The 22,053-nt window shown below is 42.0% G+C and overlaps 1 protein-coding gene across 9 annotated transcripts in view; it reads left to right on the top strand.

Annotated features, from left to right (window-relative positions):
• Positions 1–22,053, top strand: part of ABLIM1 (actin binding LIM protein 1) — a 308,719-nt gene that overhangs the window by 240,176 nt on the left and 46,490 nt on the right. For 8 of the 9 annotated variants that reach the window (XM_039237629.1, XM_039237626.1, XM_039237627.1 and 5 more), the window contains 2 exons: positions 16,109–16,196; positions 19,241–19,299. In XM_039237629.1, the coding sequence (XP_039093560.1) occupies positions 16,109–16,196; positions 19,241–19,299 (147 nt within the window). Of the gene's footprint in view, positions 1–16,108; positions 16,197–19,240; positions 19,300–21,674; positions 21,759–22,053 lie in introns of all 9 variants that reach the window. The other variant, XM_039237635.1, reaches the window with a different exon arrangement.

Below are 22,053 nucleotides of genomic sequence, written 5' to 3'. Positions count from 1 at the left end.
AGTTTAACCTTGTCAGTAGGCAATGGATAATGTTAAAGACATATCCATAGAGTATTGTGATCCCTGGGGTGTTTAATAAAAATTAACCTGGTGTTTAAATGTCCCCAGCTTGGTAAAAGGCCTCTGAGTGTAGGTTGACTAGCAGTGGGAGAGAGGACCGACTCAAGGTAGCACACCGGCATTTCTTTGCAGAGCTTCTGCTTTGCCTGGGCAGCGGGGCCTTTGCTGTCTGCCTGTCTACCATCAGAGGAGCTGGCTGGCTCTGACTTTTACGTTTGGTAGACGTTGCCAAGGAGCACTTAGATGACTGCACTGAAGCACTCAGGCTGGTCTGCTGCCCTGAGGCCAAGTGCAGGCTTACATCAGTCTGGCTGCCCAGTCTGGTACTTAGAGTGTTACAGAGCTGTATGACTACACAGAGTGGAACCCCAGGTCGACAGAATCACTGGGTGATGTATATGGCTCAGGCTGTCATCTGGGTCCCGACATCCAGCCATTGCAGGGTCACTGGTTCCTCTCTGGCAAGTCCCATGTCACCTGACCACCACTGGTTGAGGTGTGGTAGGTACATTTGGGAGGGAACTTGCCTACACAGCACTCCCGGCTTCTCCTGGCTCCACTCCCTGAGGCCTGCCCTTCAGAGGAATCCAGAGGACTCTGCTACCCAGCGTGTAGAGTCTGGAACGTCAATCTGTGCGTCTGTTTCTTTGCAGGATACAGAAATGCCGTAGTGGTCGTCCAGAGGCCCCAGCCTCACCTTCAGGAGGCTCTTATTTATGGTATTGCCAGACCTGGGGGGCCTGAATTCTTTTGTACACCTCCCCTCCTACTTAGGATTTTCTTTTCACCCTGTTTTTCTTCCTCCTGGCAATTAGAACTGACACCCAGTGATGGGGTGAGGGTAGAAGCACCCCTCCCCACTGCTCCCAGCGAAATGACAGAGACCGAGCTCTGTAGCTTCGGGCTGGAAAGCGGAGTTGTTTATTAAAGGGGGTGAAGTCCAGCCACAACGGGATAAGAAATCAGACCGGGATGTTTTTAAAAGCAAGCTGTGTTTTTCTGACTGCTCCAGTATTGGTTTCCACCCTGAAGGCTCCTCTAACCCTGGGGAAGAAAAAATATTTTTAGTCAGATAGTGTGCTTTCGGCAGCCCAAGAGCTGAGCCATCTGTGCCGGACTTGATAACTCAGAGCAATGGTTTCAGTGGAAATAACATGTAAGGGATCACCCAGGACTCCAAAGTGAGGCGCGGGCTGCGTACAACGCTCTGCGTCTTACCCAACTTCTATAAAGTACTTTAAGAATTGTTTTTGAATAGAGAAATAACTGAGGAAAGAAAGAGAGTGGGATGGGAAGGGGCAGCACTTGTAATTCCTGGAGAAAGACAGAAATGACAGAACTGGAATGTACTTTAGAGATAGCAGCTTGGCCAAGAAAAGCAGTTGACAAACTGGAATCTTGCTGAGTTGGGGTAACACATTTGCTGTATGCTATATAACAAACTGAAACATTTTAATAAAAAAAAAAAAACACTCTCCTGCCTTCTGTATGTTTCCTACAAGTTTTAAAGTCCTTACCACGACATTATATAAAGGGAACCAGTCCTGGAATCTGATACTGCCATTCTTCTTCCCACCCACCTCCCATGCATTTAATTGTGCCTTTTGGCCACCAGGACATGCATGTTGATCATTGATTCCCTGGGAGCGGCTGTCATGGAAGAGACCCTTTGGATTGCTGTTATTGTACATTCCTGACTCCAACATGCTTTTATGTTGGAAAGGAGACCAGGAATGAGATCATGAGTAATAAGGAACCTTAAGTGTTTGCCCTTGTGCAAGAGACAAAAAATTATCCAATTGGGATTAGGTTTCAAGAGTGTTGAACTTGAAGGCAAATATTTATCTTCTGGTGTTAAGAAAGGAAAGGATGTAAAGTCTTTGACCTTGACTGTAGGGTGGTGTCTGAGTTTGGAAAGTGAATCGTATTGAGCCAGAAGCATGATGCGTTTCTCACTGTTCCTTCCCAGGAACTACGCTAATAGTTTTTACCACATGCAGAGCGGCAGCTGACTTGCTGTCCTACTCTGTATCCACAGTAACATTCCATTGGACTCCAAGAGTCTTTCCCTCTGGGGTTCAGCTTCCTGAAGAGACCCCTTTAAAATTCCCTTCAGGGTATAGTGTGTGGAAAGAAAATGGCCTAGAATCATCCGGTGTTTTGGAACCTAGTCCATCCCTTCCCTGTGCCATATTACTCAAAGTGAATTTATGTACAATTAACATTTCTTTTACCTACACAGCTATCTTGCAAGGTAGGCAGAGCCAGTATCTGACACTTTTTTAATGCTTTAGAACATGCAAGTCTTTTCAGAAAGTACACAGGATTGGGGGACATGAGCAGTTGGGTCCCGATGTATCCATTCATTCTGAAAGTTCAACGTGACGGATTTCTCAGACATCTACCTTTTAATCATTCCTGACATTACACACATGGAAACTGGGGCAGCCTAATAACATGTTTAAAAGAGGCCAATTGACTGACTCCTACAGAGTCTATAGGAACCAAGATCCGTTTCTCGTCAACAATCTCAAATTATCATCACCTCAAGTGAGTCGCTCTTTGTGTGAAGGATAGACCTACCTGGGTAGTTACCTGGATGGTTAGCTTCTGGACACCTTCATGGTAATTTATGGAAAGGAGAGAGTTAGAAGCTTCTTATTTTTAAGCTGTCCAATTCAGTGTTTTTGACCCGTGAAAGATAGTAGGATGCGGGGAGAGGGAAGAGAGGTCTTAATCAAAAAAACAAAACAAAACAAAACACCAAACCAAAAAAAAAAACCCAAAACCCCCCAAAAAACATAGATTTGAACACTAGCTCTGTAACTCTGAAGACTTTTCTGAGCCCATAATTAGGCATAAAAGTAATAGGATACCCCCCAAAGCACTGGATGAATTAAATGGGAATGCACTTTCTAAATGTTCTGATAGAGAACAAACAAAAAGGTATTATTAACAATAAAAATAATGGATAAGAAATATTTAAACACAATCATGAGAGGAAAACTTAGATCTTTTAGTAGCCACTGAAGTCCCCAACCTTCCAAACTCAATTTCTGCTTGCTCTTTCCAGTGTGATTGGCCCTAACTAGTAGAAGCCACTTTTGAGGCTTCATGTCAAAGCCTTCTGCAAAGTGATCCAGGCAACACCAGCCATTGTCTGCTGATTTCCAGCTGATTTCCAGGCAGTTTAGGATTTAAATATAGCATTATTTGCATTCCATCGACATGTCCTCATCCGTTGAAAAGATAGAGCCGACAGAAGGCTAAGGATGAAAGAAGGATTGAAAGTGGCTCATGGCACTCTGGGGGCCTGGAATAATGGAGACCTGAGGGGATTAAGCTACAGAGCTTCGACTTTGAGGCCATTTTATGTAAAAAAGATCGTTCACTTCATAGAGGTTAGAAAAACATTTTGAGAATCCATTTGGCAAAGAGCTCTTAATTTGATTCTTCTTATTTAATTCCTTCAAATTCCTCTCAGATTAAAAATGTAATAAAATGGCTGATGAAGTTCAGCATAAATACACCTGGTGACCTTGGCCATGTGCCGTCTGCTCCTATGTATGTGCTCAACTGAAACTGGCATATAATTCAGCGAAAGGTGTGGGCAGGAATTTTCACAGCAATACTGTTCAAAACAGCCAACACTTTCAAACTACTCTAATGTCCATCAGAGTGGAATGGGTGAATAAAATGTAGCATATTTACAAAAGGGAGTACTACGCAATCATAATATGCAGGGCAGTACAACTACATACGACGTCATGGATAACTCTCGTAGCATAAAGTAAAAGAAGCCAGACATATTTGCTTCCCTTTATGTAAACTTCAAAACCAGGTAAAACTAGCAAATGGAGTTAGAAGTCAGCATAGTGAATAGGAGTCGTGTGACTAGGAGAGAGTGTGAGGGGGTCTTCTGAGTGCAGATAATGTTCTCTTTCTTGATTTGGATGCCAGTCGTAAGATTTGGTGCATTGACGAAAATTCATTCAACAGTATCTGTGCATTTTTCTTAGTGTAATACCTCAACAAAGAAGTTTACCTAAATGAAAAAATAAAGGCATTCCCCTTTCCTACTCCAAAGAAAAGGGGGAAATATATATTCAAGACTTCCTATCAACCTTGTAAAGGAGAACGATGTGATGTAATATATACAATGGAAGTTTTGGTAACTAAGAAAAAGAAAGCACTAGACTGTGGAGCAGACTGCACCAACCACCAACAAAGCTCCTGGTCCGGAAATACCAAATTCATCTAACACCCAAGGACATTGAACACCAAATCCTCAGGTCACTGGTTACCCTCTGAACGATGTTGTATTTCTTAATAACTTACCAGAAGAGAATAAGGGGATGATGTTTCCCATGCTATTTAATCAGTTCTTAGTTTCAAGGAAGTTTGGTACCTGGGCAACATGGCCTTGCTGTTGTTGAATCTGAAAACAATAGGCGGGCAAGAGCTGCCAGGCCTGCTTTGTAAGGATTTAGGGTCACGCTGTCCTGTGCCATGAAGATCGCCTATGTCAAGAAATAACATTTAGGATAGTTGGCTTTAAAGGCCTTGGTATTATTTATAGTGGTTTTTTTTTTTAAGCTTTATTTATTTTGAGAGAGAGAGAGGGAGATAGAGAAAGTAGAGAGAGAGAGAATCCCAAGCAGCCTCCACGCTGTCAGCGCAGCACATGACACTGGGCTTGACCCCATGAATCAGGAGATCCTGACCTGAGCCGAAGTCAAGAGTCAGTTGCTTAACCGACTATGCTTCCCACGTGCCCCCATTTATAGTGGTTTTTTAAATAACATTTGATCACACTGTTGATGGCTGGGGGTAGGAGGGACAGTGAAAGTAAAGTTTTTGTTAAGGACTTAAAATTATCTAGTCTTTCTTTAGCATTAGCAAATCGTAAAACATGAAGGCCTTAATTTTGTAGGATAAACTATTATTTGTATTCTTAGAGAAAGAAAAGGAAGTTGAAAGATGATCCTATAAAGTCCTAGGAGCCGGGGCGGATCTCAGCAGGGGCCTCCCTGGTAAACTGAGCAACCAAGGGCTAGGAAGGCTGTAGGACCTGGTGGTTGTACACAGTTTGGAATTGGTCAGACCTGAATTCAGATGACAGATCTATCCCTTGCTAACCAAGTAACCCTGGACAATTTCTTGGTCTTGCTAATGTATGATTTCCTCACCTGTTAAATGGGTGTAACACCTACCTCACAGTGCTGCAGGGAGTGTCAGATGGGATATGGCTTATGAGGTGCTTAGCACAGTGTCTGGAAACAAAGAATGAAATTACAGCTGAAGTACTGAAGTTCATTATTTCTCTTTGGGCTGTCATAATGGTGTAGGGAATAGTAGGCTAATCGATTTAGAGGTTTTCTAATAAGAGTTTCTGATATTAACTTGCCAGACATTTCTAGAGCACTTGCTGTGTGGAAAGCAAGAGAGATCCCAGAGTTCTGGAGATGGCATTGTGGCCCATGTCTTCAAAGGCATGCATAAACCAACACGAAAGAAAAAGAAAAGTCTCACCTGCACTGACTGCACCAGATACTTTGTGATCAACTTACCTTTGGTTATTTCATTTTCATAATAATCCTACCTGGTAGATTTTCTGATGCCAGTTTGTACAGATAAAGACATGATTCCAGAGAAGTACCCAAGGCCACAGTGTTTGCAAGACCAGCATGCAGACCTCCAGGTTCTCTTGATTCCAAAGCCTGTCTCTTTCCCTTCCATGTTGCAGTGGGGCGGGGCAGACAGTCCAGCCATAATAACTAGCAGCAAAATGAAATACGTCTGACAGTGCAAACACAGAGCTGTGGGAACGTCAGGAAGAGGTGGATTTCAGATGTAGACATTCACCTTGATTAGTTTCAGATTGATGTTTTGTCTTCAGTGTAGTTATTTGCTCTGCCTTCAATTTGGATGTAAGTAAGATGTCTTTTATCAGTCATCTTAGCCATCTTTTTGCACCATACAGGAATTATTTTTCTAGTTGCCTAGGATTTCTGAAAAGACATAATGTAGGTGTTATGATGGTATTGATCCAAGAGAGTCGAATTTGTATCCTAAGATCTGGGATACTTCCTAGTTCTGACACTTGGCCGTATGACCTTGGTGCAGCAAGTCATTTGGCCTCTGAGCCTGTTTAATCACCATTAAACAAAAAGAATGATGTCGCCTATTTCAAAGGGTCAGAAAAGAATCCAATTAAATATTGTGTGTGAAGGCACACAGCCAAGGAACCTGAGAGAGTTCCAGTAGCTACGCTAAGGTGAATCACCATTTTCATTTCTACTCATGTGGTTCTGGGCAAGTTACTTAATCTCTCTGTAGTCTGGTTTCTCTTCTTGTACAAAAAGAATGGTACTTCTGAAGACAGAAATTAGAGAACTATTTTTTAATCCCTTTGTAAGCATTCAAATCTTCAGCTAATTGCTAACAATGCAATGTTATATATGTATATCTGGCTTTCTATATATAAAGGTACATTTTATTCTGGAGAAAGAATCTGTATTTTTCAACAACTTTCCAAAAGAATCTGGACTCCCCACCCCAAAAGGAATGAAGGCATGCATGCACTGATGTGTCATTGAGGATAGTGAGTAGAATAATTCTTACTTTCCCAGTCAGGTCCCCTGCCCCCCCACCTCACTGTTTTCCTTCTCTTCTTCCCTTCTCCTCCCTTCCCATCTTTCTTTCTCTTGGCAGGTCTCATTATCAAGGAATAGTTTACATACCATAATATCCACTCATTCTAAGTGTACAGTTTGGTTATTTTTTGTTACACGTATACAGTTGTGCAGCCATCACTACAATGCAGCATTAGGACTTTTCAGGCACCCCATCTCGACTGCTCATCTGCAGTCCATCCGACTCCCATCCTATCCCAATCCCGTTTCCAGCAACCACTCATCTACTTTATATTGCCTTCATCTTGCCGTTACTAGAAACTTCATATAAATGGAACCATGCAGTCCTTAGTCTTTTGGGTCTTGCTTCTTTCAATCAGATAATGTCGTTGAGGTTCTTCCGTGTTGTTGCATACATCAACAGTTTGTTCCTTTTAATAAAGACAATAGCTTTGCAGTAATTCCATTACTCCCCAGATTGTTTCCAATTTGCGGTTATTATGAATAACACTGCGATGAACTTTTGCACAGAGGCCTTTGTGTGGACATAGGTTATCATTTGTCTTGGTTCGAAACCCAAGTAGTTGTGCTGGGCCACATGGCATAATTACGTTCAACTTTTTTAGAAACTGCCAGAAGTTTCCAAGCTAGCTGTACCGTTTTAGATTCTCATTAGCAATGGATGAGTGTATCACTTTCTCTAAATCGTCTTCAACACTTGGTATGGTCAGTCTTTTTAATGATAGTCATTGTAGTCAGTGTGTATGTGCTTATTCAGCATGTGTATATCTTCTTTTGTGAAGTGATTATTTAAATCTTTGCACATTTTTTTCAATTGAATTGCTTGGCCTCTTATTTTGAATTGTAATAGTTCCTTGTATATAGTAGATACTAGTCCTTTTTTGTTTTTGTTTTTGTTTTTTATGTTTTATTTCTGAGAGAGGGGAAAGAGACAGCGTTAGCAGGGGATGGTCAGAGAGAGAGGAAGATACAAAATCTGAAACAGGATCCAGGCTCTGAGCTGGCTGTCAACACAGAGCTCAATGCAGGGCTCGAACCCACCAACCGTGAGATCATGACCTGAGCCGAAATCCGACGCCTAACCTACTGAGCCACCCAGGCACCCCACTAGTCCTTTTTTAAACATATGATTTGCAGAAATTTCTTCCAATCCATGGCTCATCTGTTTTCTTAACGCTGTCTCTTGAAAAAAATAAGATTTTAATCTTGATAACATCCAGTTTATCAATCTTTTTCTTTTATGAATTATGTTTATGTAGAATATCCAAGAAATATTAACCAAGATCATAAAGATTTTCTTTGATGTTTTTGTCTAGAAGTTTTATAGTTTTAGCTTTTACATTTAGGTCTGTGATTCATTTTAAGTTAATTTTTTGTTTATGGTGTGAGGTAGGGGTTTGCTTGAATATGTAAATCTAATATCCCGTCATCATTTTTTGGAAAGACTATCCCTTCCCCATCAAATTGCCTTGGCATTTTACTTAAAGTTAATTAAATTAACCATGAATGTGGCCATTTATTTTGGAATTCTCTCTTCTATTCCATTGACCTGTAAGTCTATCCCAATACCAGTCCATGCTATCTTGATAACTTCTAGCTTTATGGTAACTTTTGAAATCATATAGTTTAAGTCTTCTGACTTTATCCTATTCTTTAAAAAAATTTTTTTGACTCTCTTGGGTCCTTTGCATTGCCACATAAATTGTAGGATCAGCTTTTCAGTCTCTACAAATAATCCATCTTGGATTTTGTAGACATTGCACTGAATCTTAGGTCAATTTAAAGAGACTAGTTAGGTCCTGTGGGAACGCACACATTTACAGATAACATGTATCTAGCACTGTTAAAATGTAAAGTCTGCTTTAAGGTTTTTGCACTTAATTCCTTGGAAGGAGATGAGAAAGCAGTAACCATCTGCAAAAATCCAATATGCGTTTACACTGGGATATTGCCACTTTTTTCATTCTTTACCCCTCATTAAAAGAAGGGAGTTGGTGTTCTGTCTTTTATATTTTGAGCAGCTAGTCAAAGGGAACCAGATCATTGGGAGTCACTGGTGTATTTCTCTCTGCTGTTTTGTGCATCTTCACTGGAGAAGATGAGCTGTCACCCCTCCCTCTGACACAGCACACGTGTTTGGAGCAGAGGTTGCAGGTGGCCTTGGGTTGCTAAGGCCATCTGGCTGTGGGATGTTCTCATCTGTGCAGGTTGGCTTTGCACAGACTTGTGTAGAACCCTCAGGGCTTTGGGAAAGCTGCCTGGGCAAACTGATTTATTCACCTTTGCCCAGGATACAAAATTTGGGCCGGGGCACACCCTTATTATCCTGCCTGTTCAGGATGCTGCATTATGGGAAAAACCCTCCCGGAACAGATAAGCGTTCAACTTGGAGATCAAGCCAGTCCAGTCACATTGGAAACCTCTCCCATTTCAAGAGAAAAACAGCAAACTTTGAGAAGGCTGAGTCAGCCCCCACACTGCCCGTCTGCAGGGGTAAAACAGGGAACTTGTGTGATTCTGCCCCTCCCTTCCCACCCATGCACCTGCCATGTAAGCAACAGAGCCTTGTTACTATCTCTGGCTTCTTCATCCACCATCAGGTTTAGGGTTTGGGGACCACCCAGACTGGTGTTTCCTCAGTTCTTGATGAATGGAATACCCATTTCAGTGCTTATAAAACAAAAAAAGAAGCTGATATCTGTGCCCCCACCTTAAAGCCATTCAACCCATTTTTAAAGAATGTCAGGTGTTGCTTAGGCACAGTAATGTTAGGAAACTCCTGATCTAGGCCAACATACTTACCTCCAAGTGTTTACATGTCCTTCATCTAAAGTCCCTGTCAACCAGAGCTGTGTTTGCAAGAGTCTTTGGGACAGTAAAGCAATGTGTTTATTCCTTTGGGTATTCTAAGCAAATCATCTGTAAATCAAGTTAGATCTTTAAGAAAAAACCTGCAACCTAGACCTTGATAGTTTAACTTCCCCATATGGAAATGACTACATTCCATTATCTTTCAGTGCCACACCCTTGGTTTTTCTCAGGGGTCTATAGGAGAAACTACTTGAACGTTTCCAGCCATCAGCGAAATTAGTGTGGAAGATAATTTTCCATCCCAGAGCCAAGGTCCCTCCATAAGAATTTTCTTGGTGCCTTTAGAGGGGAGGCCCAGACACAGCCCAGCTCTACTTTTTGGAAGCACTGGGGACTTTGAGTAAATTGCCCACTTTGAGTGTTAGTTTCTTTGCTTACAGTATAAGACGGTAAAATAACACCTACATCATGGGAGTGTAGGGAGACCAGTCACTTAAAGTCCTTGATGCAGTGTCTGGCACAGAGTAAGACCCTATAGCAGTTCAGCCTACAATGACTGTTATTTATTTAGAATAGGAAACCTCGCCTCTCTAGTCACAATTGTATGTGGCCATTTTTTCACATAGTGAGACTTTTGTGGCTCATTTTCCCTTTTGTCTTCATCTACTGAGAAACTCAGATCACAATAGGGTTGTCTGAGTGTGGAGTCTTGATATTTTCTTTTCCTCTGAGGTTTTTGTCCAGTTGTTTATGGATCATGACCTTCTCTGATAAGAATCTGCAAGCCTACAAGTACTAGGGCAGAAGTTATAAATAGCTGGTTTGACTTCAGGAACCATCCTCCACATCTCCTAGGCTCATGTTAGGAGTAGGGCACTCTGAGAGAACGAGGAGGGTAAGGAAAAACTACAAAGGACGGGTGGTCATCCAGGAGCTAAGCAGATTATCAGGCAAGCAGATTATCTGTCCAAGGATGGGTTCTGTAATTACAGTTCTCTCTTGCCACTCCCAGTGGGCTGATACATCAGCACAGGGTTTAGGGCATCCAGAAATCCTCCTGGGTATAAGGCACTACAGAGTCATTTCTTATTTTCTTTTTCTTTTTTTTTTTTTAATGTTTTTTTATTTATTTCTAGGAGAGAGAGAGAGAGACAGCATGAGCAGGGGAGGGTCAGAGAGAGAAGGAGTCACAGACTCTGAAACAGGCTCCAGGCTCTGAGCTGGCAGTCAGCACAGAGCCCGACGCGGGGCTCGAACCCACGAACCGCGAGATCATGACCTAAGTGAAAGTTGGACGCTTAACCAACTAAGCCACCCAGGCACCCCTACAGAGTCATTTCTTAAACTCCATTCTCTACCATCAAGAATTTCCTCTCTCTACCCAAATTGCGTTTCTGTTAACACTGCTGTGTGAGCTTGTAGAGCTATGGGGTTTCACACAGAATCATAGAATTTTACAACTGAATGGGACTTGAGATTGTTTAGTTCAGCCCTTCACTCTTTATAGATGAGGGGCCTGGGGCTTGGAGAGGGTAAGTAGTGACATCGTTGAAGTCTTATTGGTAACGCACTAAGGAATGACACCCATTCTCTTGGTTCCAAATATGGTAACCCTTTCCCAGGGGACCCCCTCACCCACAAGGAGTACAGAACTATCTTCTCTCCTAGACCACGGATTTTATCAAAAGCTTGCTGCCTTAAACTAAACCCTGCCTTATAGTAGATGGTATTACTCCAGATGGTATTCTAGTCTGTATGCTAAAGTTCCTATTCCAATTTAGAGATTAACCAAATAGTAATAATTACCACAGAAGGCTGACATAATCAGCACTATTAAAGGCAAGCAATTTTTTGCACATTGAATGTGCAGGCAGGTGCTTTATAAAACTCAGCTACACAAGCAAGTTGTTTATTTTCCATAGAGTTTAATGCCCACCAGAATGTAGACTCTTAACATGTGCATTTCGAATATGTGAAAGAGAAGAAAATAGGTTATAATTTTTTTACATAGCAGGGTACAGAGATGGGTGGAAAACAGTGATTGCAGAGCTCTGGTGAGCCCCACGGCACATCTGGTCCCACAGGCTCAGGCACAGCTAAAGTTGCAGGGTGTGGGCCTGGGGCCAGGTACCTAGTTAACTGTCACTTAGGAAGTCACCTGTCACAACCAAGCCCAACTGTGCCTTAAAACTTCGTAATCAATAACCTCCTCTCCACAATGAGTTGTGTGTATACCATCTGTTCTAATATCATCACTCTGTAGCCTTCCATTTTGTTCATGATCTGAGATACTTTTCTCTCTTCTACAAATGGCTGCACTGTAAATGATTTTGATTCAACTGTGTCCATTTGGGGAGTTGGTTTGCATATGAGCCTACATCTTTATTCAGCTCTGATCCTTTTCCTGGCCCTGTGCACAGGGCTTGACTGTGAACCATCACGGGTGCCCGTATAAGAAGAAATGAAAGAGAGGAGGTGGCTCACACATGCAAAGCAGAGGCTCCCTTGCCCTTGAGCCCCTGACCCTGTGGTCTCCCAGGATGCACTGCTACGAAACCAGACTTTTAAATGGCTGTGAAATGGCCTTTGATTCCGGCTCACTGAATTACTTGACATGTTCAGCATTGTGAGACGAAGCAAGTACGTGAGTCCAGACCAATGTCCCCGGCATTGTGACGGTATTGTTTCTTAGCAGTGTTTTTGCTAATGATTCATAGACCACAGCCCTGCCATATGGGGCCTTGACATGTCTTCCATCCACCTTATAGCACGGTTACTCTTCTGTGCTTGTCCTTGGGCTAGAACGGGCACTGAGAAGGCCTTTGACCAGCATCCCAAGCTGCACTAAGAAGTCTTTTTGTGAATGACTTCTGTGCAGAGGATTATTGTTATTGTTTCTATTTTTTTAAATTATTATAGTTTGTGACACCATTTTCAAAACATCACATAACCACTCACCCTCATAACATCACTACTTTGTTATGTAGTTATAGCAGTGGGATGTTGTGTGGTTAGAGAGACCACCACCTTCACAAGACCACATAGTGCCAAAACTGGATTTGAATCCAGTCCTACTTACCCCAGTGTCTCCACACTTTCAACTAGTACTTTATGTGACTACATTATAGGCGTTACTTTTCTGCATGACTCTTTTCCCTTGGTAACATTAGTTTTGAAATCATTCCATGTAAGTTTATTTCATTCTTTTAATGGCTACATATGATTCGATGTTTTCTTTAACTGCTTTCTGATTTAGGTTGCTTTCTGTTTCTTTGCTCTTTTCTGTTACAAGTAATATTGAAGATCCTCAATACAAACACATTTAAGCACAGGTATGAAAATTCCTGTAGGATAGCTTCCTAGAAAAAGAGAGCTTGTGCATATTAAATTTTAATAAACATTGCCAAAGTTGCCTTCCAAAAAATTTTTTGCTCACCAATAGTGTGTGAGGATGCCTATCTCCTGACATTAGTCTCCTTCTTGTCATTGCCAGTTTGGTAAAGAAAAATATTTTTTTCTAAATTGTGTTTCCCTGATTCCTGGTGGTGGTGAGCTAATTCTTTATTGTGGGGGCCATCTATATGTCTTCTGGAAATTGCCTTTTGCACATATTGCCACTTACTTTTTATTAGAGACACTCTATATATTATGGGTAATAATCTTTTGTCTAAAATGTGTGCCAAGAGAGGCGCCTGGGTGGCTTAGTCGGTTAAGCGTCCGACTTTCGCTTAGGTCATGATCTCGCGGTTCGTGGGTTCGAGCCCCGCGTCGGGCTCTGTGCTGACGGCCAGCTCAGAGCCTGGAGCCTGTTTCAGTCTGTGACTCCCTCTCTCTCTGACCCTCCCCTGCTCATGCTGTCTCTCTCTCTCTCTCCTAGAAATAAATAAAACATTAAAAAAAATTAAAAATAAAAGTTTTAAAATGTGTGCCAAGTATTTTTTCCCTGTTACTTCTTTTTTAACTTTAGAAAGTTTTAGCTCTAGAAATTTTTATGTGTATACACAGTCATTATGTGTCTTTATTGTGTTCCTAGATTTTGCCTTATTCAGGAAGGCATTCCTACCCCAAGTTTACTAAATTATCTTCTATATATTCTTCTAATATTTCTATAGTTTTGTTTCTATGTTTAGCTCTGTAACTCTCTAGAATTCTTTTTCAGATAGGTTATAAGTTAGGAATCTAAATTTACCTTTCTTTTCATGGAGAGTCCAATGTTCTCACCATTAATGGAGTAATCCATTTTGTAACTCATTTGAAATGCCATCATTATCATAGACTAAATTCTTTTATGTAGAGCTGTGCAGTGGGTTCCTCTTAGTTATCTGTTTCACCAGTTTATATTCTATTCCAGTACCAGTAATGAAGTACTTTAATTATCTGAGCCTTTAGAATAACTTTTTTATGGGGCACCTGGGTGGCTCAGTCGATTAAGCATCCCAACTTTGGTTCAAGTCATGATCTCATGGTCTGTGAATTCGAGTCCCGTGTCGGGTTCTGTGCTGACAGCTCAGAGCCTGGAGCCCTCTTCAGATTCTGTGTCTCCCTGTGTCTCAGCCCCTCCCCCACTCACACTCTGTCTGTGTCTCTCTCAAAATAAATAAGCATTAAGAAAAATTTTTTGAGAATAACTTATCATGTCATGAAGGGAAAGTCTCCCTTCATTGATGCTCCATTTTTCAAAAACTGTCCGTATTTTTGTGCATTTATTTTTTCCATATGAACTTACAGAATCGGCTTGTCTATAGACAAAGCCCTGTGAGTATTTTAATTGGGAACGCACTGCATTACTAGGTTATTTTAGATAAATTGACATCTTTAAATATTTGTTTTTTGCATCCAGAAATACTGCATGTCTTTTAGCCTTTTATATCCATCTACTAAGTTCTATTGTTTTCTGTATGTAGATCTCGCATTGAAGGTTTTGCTTGTTGTGATTATCCCAGTATCCCAGTATGCCGACCGAATTTTATTGCTAGTCCGTGCGAAAGTTATTGGGTTTTCTATGTTAATTTTTAATCCAGCTATTTTGACTCTTTCATTGGTGACCTTCATACTTCTGTTATCCCGTTGGCTAGGACTAAAACAAGGTAGAAAGCCTTTGGTGAAAGTAGAAGTCGTTGCGTTGGTGCTCTTTGTTGAGAATGTGCCTGATGTCGCAGCGCCAAATAGGACAGACACACCATATCAGCTTGGAGAACTTTCGTTCCCCTCCCAGCCTACTGAGGAGTGTGCTTTTCACCGGAGACCACCCAAGATTCCTGTCCAGGTGCCTTCTTTCATTCACATTTGACTCTGGGTGACCTAAGGGAAAGAGTCACTTTGCGTGACATTCATCCTATGCCTCCTTCATCCCCTGAGGGAAAATAAATAACTAACTAACAGTGTATGAACCAGAACAAGAACACCACTTCTAGAGTTTTCTAACTGGGCACCATTGACCATACTTCATTCCTGGCTTCTATTTTGAAATAACTTCCTTTTTTTTTTTTTTTTTTTCCACTTGATTGTCTTAAGCAACCAACCACCTTCTCACACTCTGGTTGCTAAGTGGCTTTCATAGTTTCTGCTGGAGGGTGTGAGAGAGGAATCACTACCTGACCTCTGGTTTCCTGTTGAGATTTCATGCAGGCACACGGTGCAGCTACTTCTGCCTCTGGGCTCTCAGCTCTGCCTTGCGTGTGGTCCAGGTGAAAGAAATGTTGCACGCTTGATCGATAAAATGATTTCATCGCAGAGTACATTTGATCATTTTTAGGCAGTAAGGGTTTTTTGCTGAGTTCTAAATGAAAAGATTTCATTTTCTCAGGCTTGCATTTGGAGCATGACTTTAATGTGACTTGGCACCTGTCTAGAGAATTGTCCCTGTGTCCAGTGACATTTTGCTTTGGGGAAGTCAACACCTGCTGTGATGGCATCTGTCATATTTAGGAATGTGAAATGCTCATGAATAATGCAGGGCCAACGTCAGTAAAATGCCTTCTTCAGAAAACACTTAATATAAGACTTTGGTAAGAGATCGTTATAAGTGGTACAGAAGAGAATTTGGGGTCTTTCTGAGGTAAAAGTTGTGGGTGATGTCTTTTACTATGGTTCTCATGTCTATTTGCAAGCTAGATCTTATCTTTAGACAGTTTAGCCAAGGAAGCAAGAACCAGCTAAATACGAGAATCTTCTCTTTTTATTGCTTGAATACAAACCAAGGTCAGTCTCCACATCAGTTCAGATGTTGTTTTGGGGCGTAGTAGAATTTTTTGGAGATGGAGTGGGCTTATCGCAGGCACACGGCATGTAACAGGCAACCAACCCTGAGTCCCCAGGCCAGGCGAGAAATGGGCTCCAGAAACCCCGAGAAGCAAGGCAGCCCCATCATTGAGACATGAGTAGCTGGTCCATGAGCCCCTTCCTGTTCTCATGGGGTCGGTCTCAACTTCCACGGCTGCAGGTATAGGAGGGTAGGTCATTTGGGCCCTTATTTTTCCTGCCCCAGCTGTTTCCTTTTTTCCTCCAACTCCCCGAGTCCAGAGCAGAGGCCAGGAGCTGTGACAGGTGTAACTAAAGAGCCTTTACCCCTTCTCTTGCAGGCAGGTGACAAACATTACCACCCCAGCTGTGCACGATGCAGCAGGTGCAACCAGATGTTCACAGAAGGAGAGGAAATGTATCTTCAAGGTAAGATGGACTCGAGACTCCAGTAAGTTCTGCCCACCTTGCTTTGCCTGTCTGTCCATTTTCAGAGAAGGAGGCCTTTCATTAGCTCCAAGGCTCCCCAGGTGCGCAATGAACGTGGCCAAAAGTTACCTCAGCAGTTGGCATTCATCAGCCAAGCAGTGGGCACGCTGGCGGTAAACCCCCAGGTCTGTTCGACAAAGGAATGTGTTGCTTCTGGAATGAACGAGTAGGACTTGATGTTTGGTGCCATGGAGATGAGGCAAGAGTGAAAATCAGCAACACCTCCTCCCAGCCCTCCCCAGGAATAGGCTTGGGGAAAAAAGGCAAACGAAAACATTTCTAGATGCTACTTAGTCTTTGTTTCTTTCACTGTCCTGCAAGAAGGATTTTATTTTTTTGACACCTCCAGGCTGCTCTTATACACACTTTCAGAAAGACGGAACCTTCATATTTGGTGAATTGCATCACAGAAGTATCTCATCCCTTTCAGATACCATAGCTCTCATACTGAAAGAAAGAGACACAACAAGAGAATGAGAGAGAACATACCCAGAGTCCTTGAAAGAGAAATGGAGAAATTTCTGGGGGCAAAGAAATACATATTACCATTAATTTTTTTTTTTAACTGAAAATCATTTTGAGAAATTTTGCCAGGGTACAACCACGACTGGTTTTGATCTCCACTAACATGCTGGAACTTCTCAGAGAGAAGCTTAGGGAAGGATTCTCTTCCAGTCAAACAGCACCATCTGCACAAACATTTTACTATTTTTAGCTGGAAAAAGAGCCGTTAAATAGACAAGGGCTTATCAGTGAAATTAGCAAGAACCATGAGAGCCGGTGCTCATTCAGTTTGGTAATTACTGGGCCTCATCTGCCTTCACATTCATTTCTTTGTTTCTCAGCACATAACACTATGTGTATTTTTAATGAATGGTTTGTTCTCCTCTCTGTTTTGTTCTTACACAACTAAGAAAAGTCTACAGAGAAGACCCGTGATCATTAAAGCAAAGCCTTAGCTCCTTTCCTCTAAAAAATGCTATAACAGTAGGAGAAATGGACACCCCCAAACATCCCTTCATTTTAATGATCACTCTGGAATAGTCTGATTTAAAAAGCCACTGAATTTTAAAGGGCCTGCTCAAGGCAAGTGACAAGCTCCCTGGTTTCACGTGGACTTTATATCACACATCTCCCCGAGGGCAGGCTGTGAATCTGTGTAGCGATGGGCAGGTGTCGGTTTGCATTTTCAGCATGGAGCAGATTTATTCTCCATTTGGTGTCCAGGCATTGTTTTAGATTTCCGTGTGTCGATGACGGCGCTCAAAAACGAAGACACGAGCGTGCGTGTCAACCCCGTGTCTGCGAGAAACCGAGACTCAAAGGCTCTGGGTGCAGCTCTGCACGTGCACATGGTTCTGGAACCTGAATAGAGAGTGGGTTCAAGCTGAGCACAAACACAGCACATCCGTGCTACAAATAAGCGAGTACCCATCAAGATGGGCTGTGTTCAGGACCCCAGCCATCTTCTGGAGCTGGGCTTCTATGCAGTCTGCCTGCCCGCTCGACATCCTTGACGAATGAGTAGTTTGCCTTCCTCGTATCTGATATTCTCCCTGAGTCACGTTCTTTGTGTGTCTGACCCCTGGAGAACAATGTGACTCTGTGTGCAAATCCAGTGTTCTGGCCAACAGCTCCTGCTCACAGAACCTTCACAGCGAATGCTGCCCCTGGGCCCACCCCTGACCCTTAGCCCTCCACACTGGGAGGGTTTCCTACACTTTGTAGCCAGCCTTGGAGTAAACGTTAATCCTGATAGGACTATGTATCTGTCTGGCTTGTTTGTTTCATTTTCTTGCTTTGCTTTGCTTTATGTATATGTATTTATTTTTTGGCTCTGGGTTAAGGAAGATAGAAATGATGGTTAAATAAGGGATTAAAGAGTTTAACTCTGATATAAAGGGTATTATCCTTGTCATTAATATTATTTTAGCTGTATTAGCTCAGTGGTATAAAACAATTCAAGAGTTACTTTAATTTGGTGACTTTTCAAGGACACACAGATTGTTGCTTGAAGAGAAAAAGATTTAACAGTGAAATGTGCATAGTCTAATATTCATACGAAGACTTATTAAATTTATATGATTTACTCGCTGCTTTCAACTTAGTAACTTTATTTGCTCAAGTCTTTCTAAGTGCTCCTTCAGTTCTGCCCAGAGCCTTATGTGAACGTAGGACTTACATACAGGTCTTCACCACGCCTGGATAAATGACATGTATATCTAGGTATACAAAATCACGCAGGTGGGCTTGGATTCTTACAAGAGCTTTCTGTTGGATGTAAGTGTTTTGCTTAGTTCTGTGACACTGGTACCATCCACAGAAGAGCCTCTACTCTGGGAAGGTGAGGCATTGACTCAGAAACAGAAAATGACAAGTGGTAATTCCACTCATTTAAGAGTGAAGGCTTTTTGTTCATTAAACGGTTAAAAATTCAAGGAAACTTCTGCATTTGTAACATAACTTTGAACCTTGCCAGTTGGCTTCATTTTCCATATCTTTGTAAATGACTATGTGTAGGATCAACAAAAAATTCAGGGAGTTTTGCTTCTGGATATGGTTTGATTATATTCCCCTTTAAATTGGTTAGTTGTTTTGATGTTTTGTAAACATGGCCTATAGCTTATATTTAAATTCAACACAGCTTGTAGTAAGCACACAGACATGACTTTTAAAGGATAATAATATGGCCCAAAACAACGACAGCACTCAGTCAAGAACTAAACATCTCTTGCATCAAAACACTTGTGTCTAGGTAGTGGTCTCTGTGGTCTAGAATTATGACCTTTATAGAGCAAGCTCAGACTGGATGAGGAAAACTCACCTGGAGGTTGGCGTTGTCGTACTTCACTTGGGCACAGCGCTCTAACACTCCCATGTGTTAGGGAGAGAAGGAGCTGAACCATTCTCGGAAGTTCTATCTAACACAGCTGTGGCTTCTTTCCATTTTCCTTACCTCTTTGTGGGGCATTGTATCATTCTAGGTTCCACCGTTTGGCATCCCGACTGTAAGCAATCTACCAAGACTGAGGAAAAGCTACGGGTAAGGAAACAATTCGAGCTGTAATGCCAGGTGTATTTATTGGCCATCTGTGTCACAGTCACTACTTTTCAGGGCTGGAGTTTTGGGGAAATTACTTTTTCATGACTTTTTTCGCCCCTCAATAACAGACCAAGTTGAAAGACCATTTAGCCAGGGAAGGAAGTTCCCTTCCCTCCTTTGTTAGATCGATTGTGGTTTTTATTCCAAATGCATGTGTTGGAGAAAGTAAGCCTTGCCTCACTAGTCAGGTTTTGTAGGAAAGCATTCAAGGGAAAATCAAACCATACGCATGTGAAAAAAATAATTCATCCAGTTGTAGGTCCAACATCTGGTGACCTCACCAGACTTTTTTCTGCTTCAGTCCATAATGTACCACCTCAACCCAAAGTGCATCCACGCTCAGCTCTTGGTACATTTTACTGACCTCTTAAGTCCAAATTCATCAAGTAGCCTCTATCTCCGGAAGCTGACAGCTTGTCAGATAAAACCTTTGGGGAAATAATGATGAGCCCAGAAGTGTCAATGTGAATAAGCATCCTAGATGGTTTTGTAATTTAACTCGTAGGTAACATCAAAATGGTTTAGTAACTATCCCTGAACAGTAAGCACACGGGCAAAAGGGTAGACTCTCTTCATCTCTCACTTCTAAAACCTTTGCCTGGCCTTACTCAAGCCTGACAGCACCTCCAGGTGACACTGTTTTATCTGTTTCCGAAGCAAAGAGCTGTACACACGTGTAAGTCACTATCATCATCTGTGGCCTATTCGGGTGCCCTTAGTTTTTCTCCTTGACTGTGAAATATTTCCTGAGCAATAATCAGACTGGGTCCCAGTCCACAGCCTCTCGGTTTAGCTAACCCTTGGAAAAACTAGTTTGTACTCCGCTTGGCATCTCAGGGAAAACAATGGCCTGATGGAAGCCAAACTCTATAGAGTGTGGTATCAGGTCTTCCTGAGCTGCCATTAATAGGCATAAGCAGCTGTGTATTGTAACCCTATCAGCATCATACTTTTATGGAGAAGGGGAAAAAAAAACTTTTCCCAGAGTAACTGAGTAAAAACCAGACAAATTGAAAAGGAATTTGTCCACCAATGCCAGGATGGTTTTGGCATCTGTTTCTACATAACAACTCCAACTTGAGCACGTGCGTGTAACCCTCAGGTCCACCTGCCAGGCAGGTGCCCACCGAACGGTCACCCATGTTGGGCACCAGAATCTGCGCTTTGGAAACGGGTTATCTTTACAAAATCCTAGAACATTAAAGATAGTTATTGTTACTTTTATCATAAGAATGTAAAATTCATAGCATGGTTTGGGGCTGCTGCCCAGAAACCACCCAAGTAGTTAGTGACTTATACCATCTTTGTAGTGTTGTCCTCAGTTTTTTGAATAATCATTTTCACTTCATCCCTGATGAAATCTTTTGGGAGATGAGGAGAATGTTAATGAGACCAGAGTACATGGAATGTATGTCTTTGCTCTGTAAGGATTGCTTGAGTTTGCAGATAATGTTGCTAAAATGATATTTAAAAAAAAAAAAAGAAAGAAAAAGAAAAAACACTCTTGATTGCATCTTGATAGAACTCTCTGGATAAGCTTATGAAAACAACTAGTGAAATACTTCTACTCATTCTGGCCAAGAAGAGCTATTCATTTTTTTTTCCTTGAGTAAAGTTTTCCAGAAAATTCCAAAACTTCTCTCCTAAAGCCAACATTCAACCACTTGGGCGGTCAGGCCAGCCCTCAGCTCGCTCACCTTTGGGAAGCCCAGTAGTGTGAAGGATGGAGCACTCCAGAGGGGAGGAGGTCCCCGCGTACCCTGAGTGGGGTACGTCCTGGTATTGTTGGGGTTTAAAGGGGAATCAGTTTTTGGATAAGGAAGTAAATGTTGGGGTCTCTTAAGGGCTTGTCTACAAATCACAGACCTTGAGCCAGGATTTCCAAGCGTTTCTAAGGGTGTCACATCAGTGCAGTTACCATAGCAAAATGAAAATGTTTTAAGACTCTTTCTGCAGCCCCACTGAGTAATTCACATTCTTGGTATTTAAGAACTCACAGAGCATTTGTGATGACAGATTCTTAAAGACATCTCTCAATGGCTTCACTAGCTTCTTACTTTTCATACATAAAAATGTCTAAGCCGAAATAAATGGAAAGAAATCATGGGAAGTTAGAATGTAGGTAAATAAACTGTAACTTGAAGATCAGTTCCCCCCCCCCCCACACACACACACCAACTATAAAGTGATACCACTTGATGTTTACTATCAAATTTGTTTTCCCAAAGGTTTTGTGTTGTGTTGTTCTTTGTACAGTGTTTTCTAAACAGGATATTTCTTTGTCCATTCTTCCCTTTTTTCATGTTTTGTGGCAGCTGCCAAACATTCATCGTTCTTCATCTGATTTCTTTTATCCCAAAAGTCTGATCCGACGCACAGGACGGCCTCCGTCTCTGCAGGTTGGCGCTGTGTCTAGGTCAAGGCTTAGAGCCGCTGTCCTGGCCCCAGGCTTCTGTTGCTTTTCATCCCCATCCTGCTCGCCCCACATAACTCCTCCGGCTCCTGCAGAGGCAGATGCTTCTTCTCACCCCACGGAGTGCATCTCACATTCTGATTCTGGCTGTTTTCTTCTTTCATTTAGAGTACTGGCTAAAGTGTCACCTTCATTAAAGCGGGCACATTAGAAGCTCCCCTTTGGGTCCCGGGTTCACACATTTGTCCATTGAACAAATATTTGCCAGGCGCCCAGGTAGA

The sequence above is a fragment of the Hyaena hyaena genome, unplaced genomic scaffold (genome assembly GCF_003009895.1).
Source record: "Hyaena hyaena isolate Hyena2069 unplaced genomic scaffold, ASM300989v1 scaffold_128, whole genome shotgun sequence".
Taxonomy (NCBI): Eukaryota; Metazoa; Chordata; class Mammalia; order Carnivora; family Hyaenidae; genus Hyaena; species Hyaena hyaena.
This window is presented reverse-complemented; position numbering and strand designations above follow the sequence as displayed.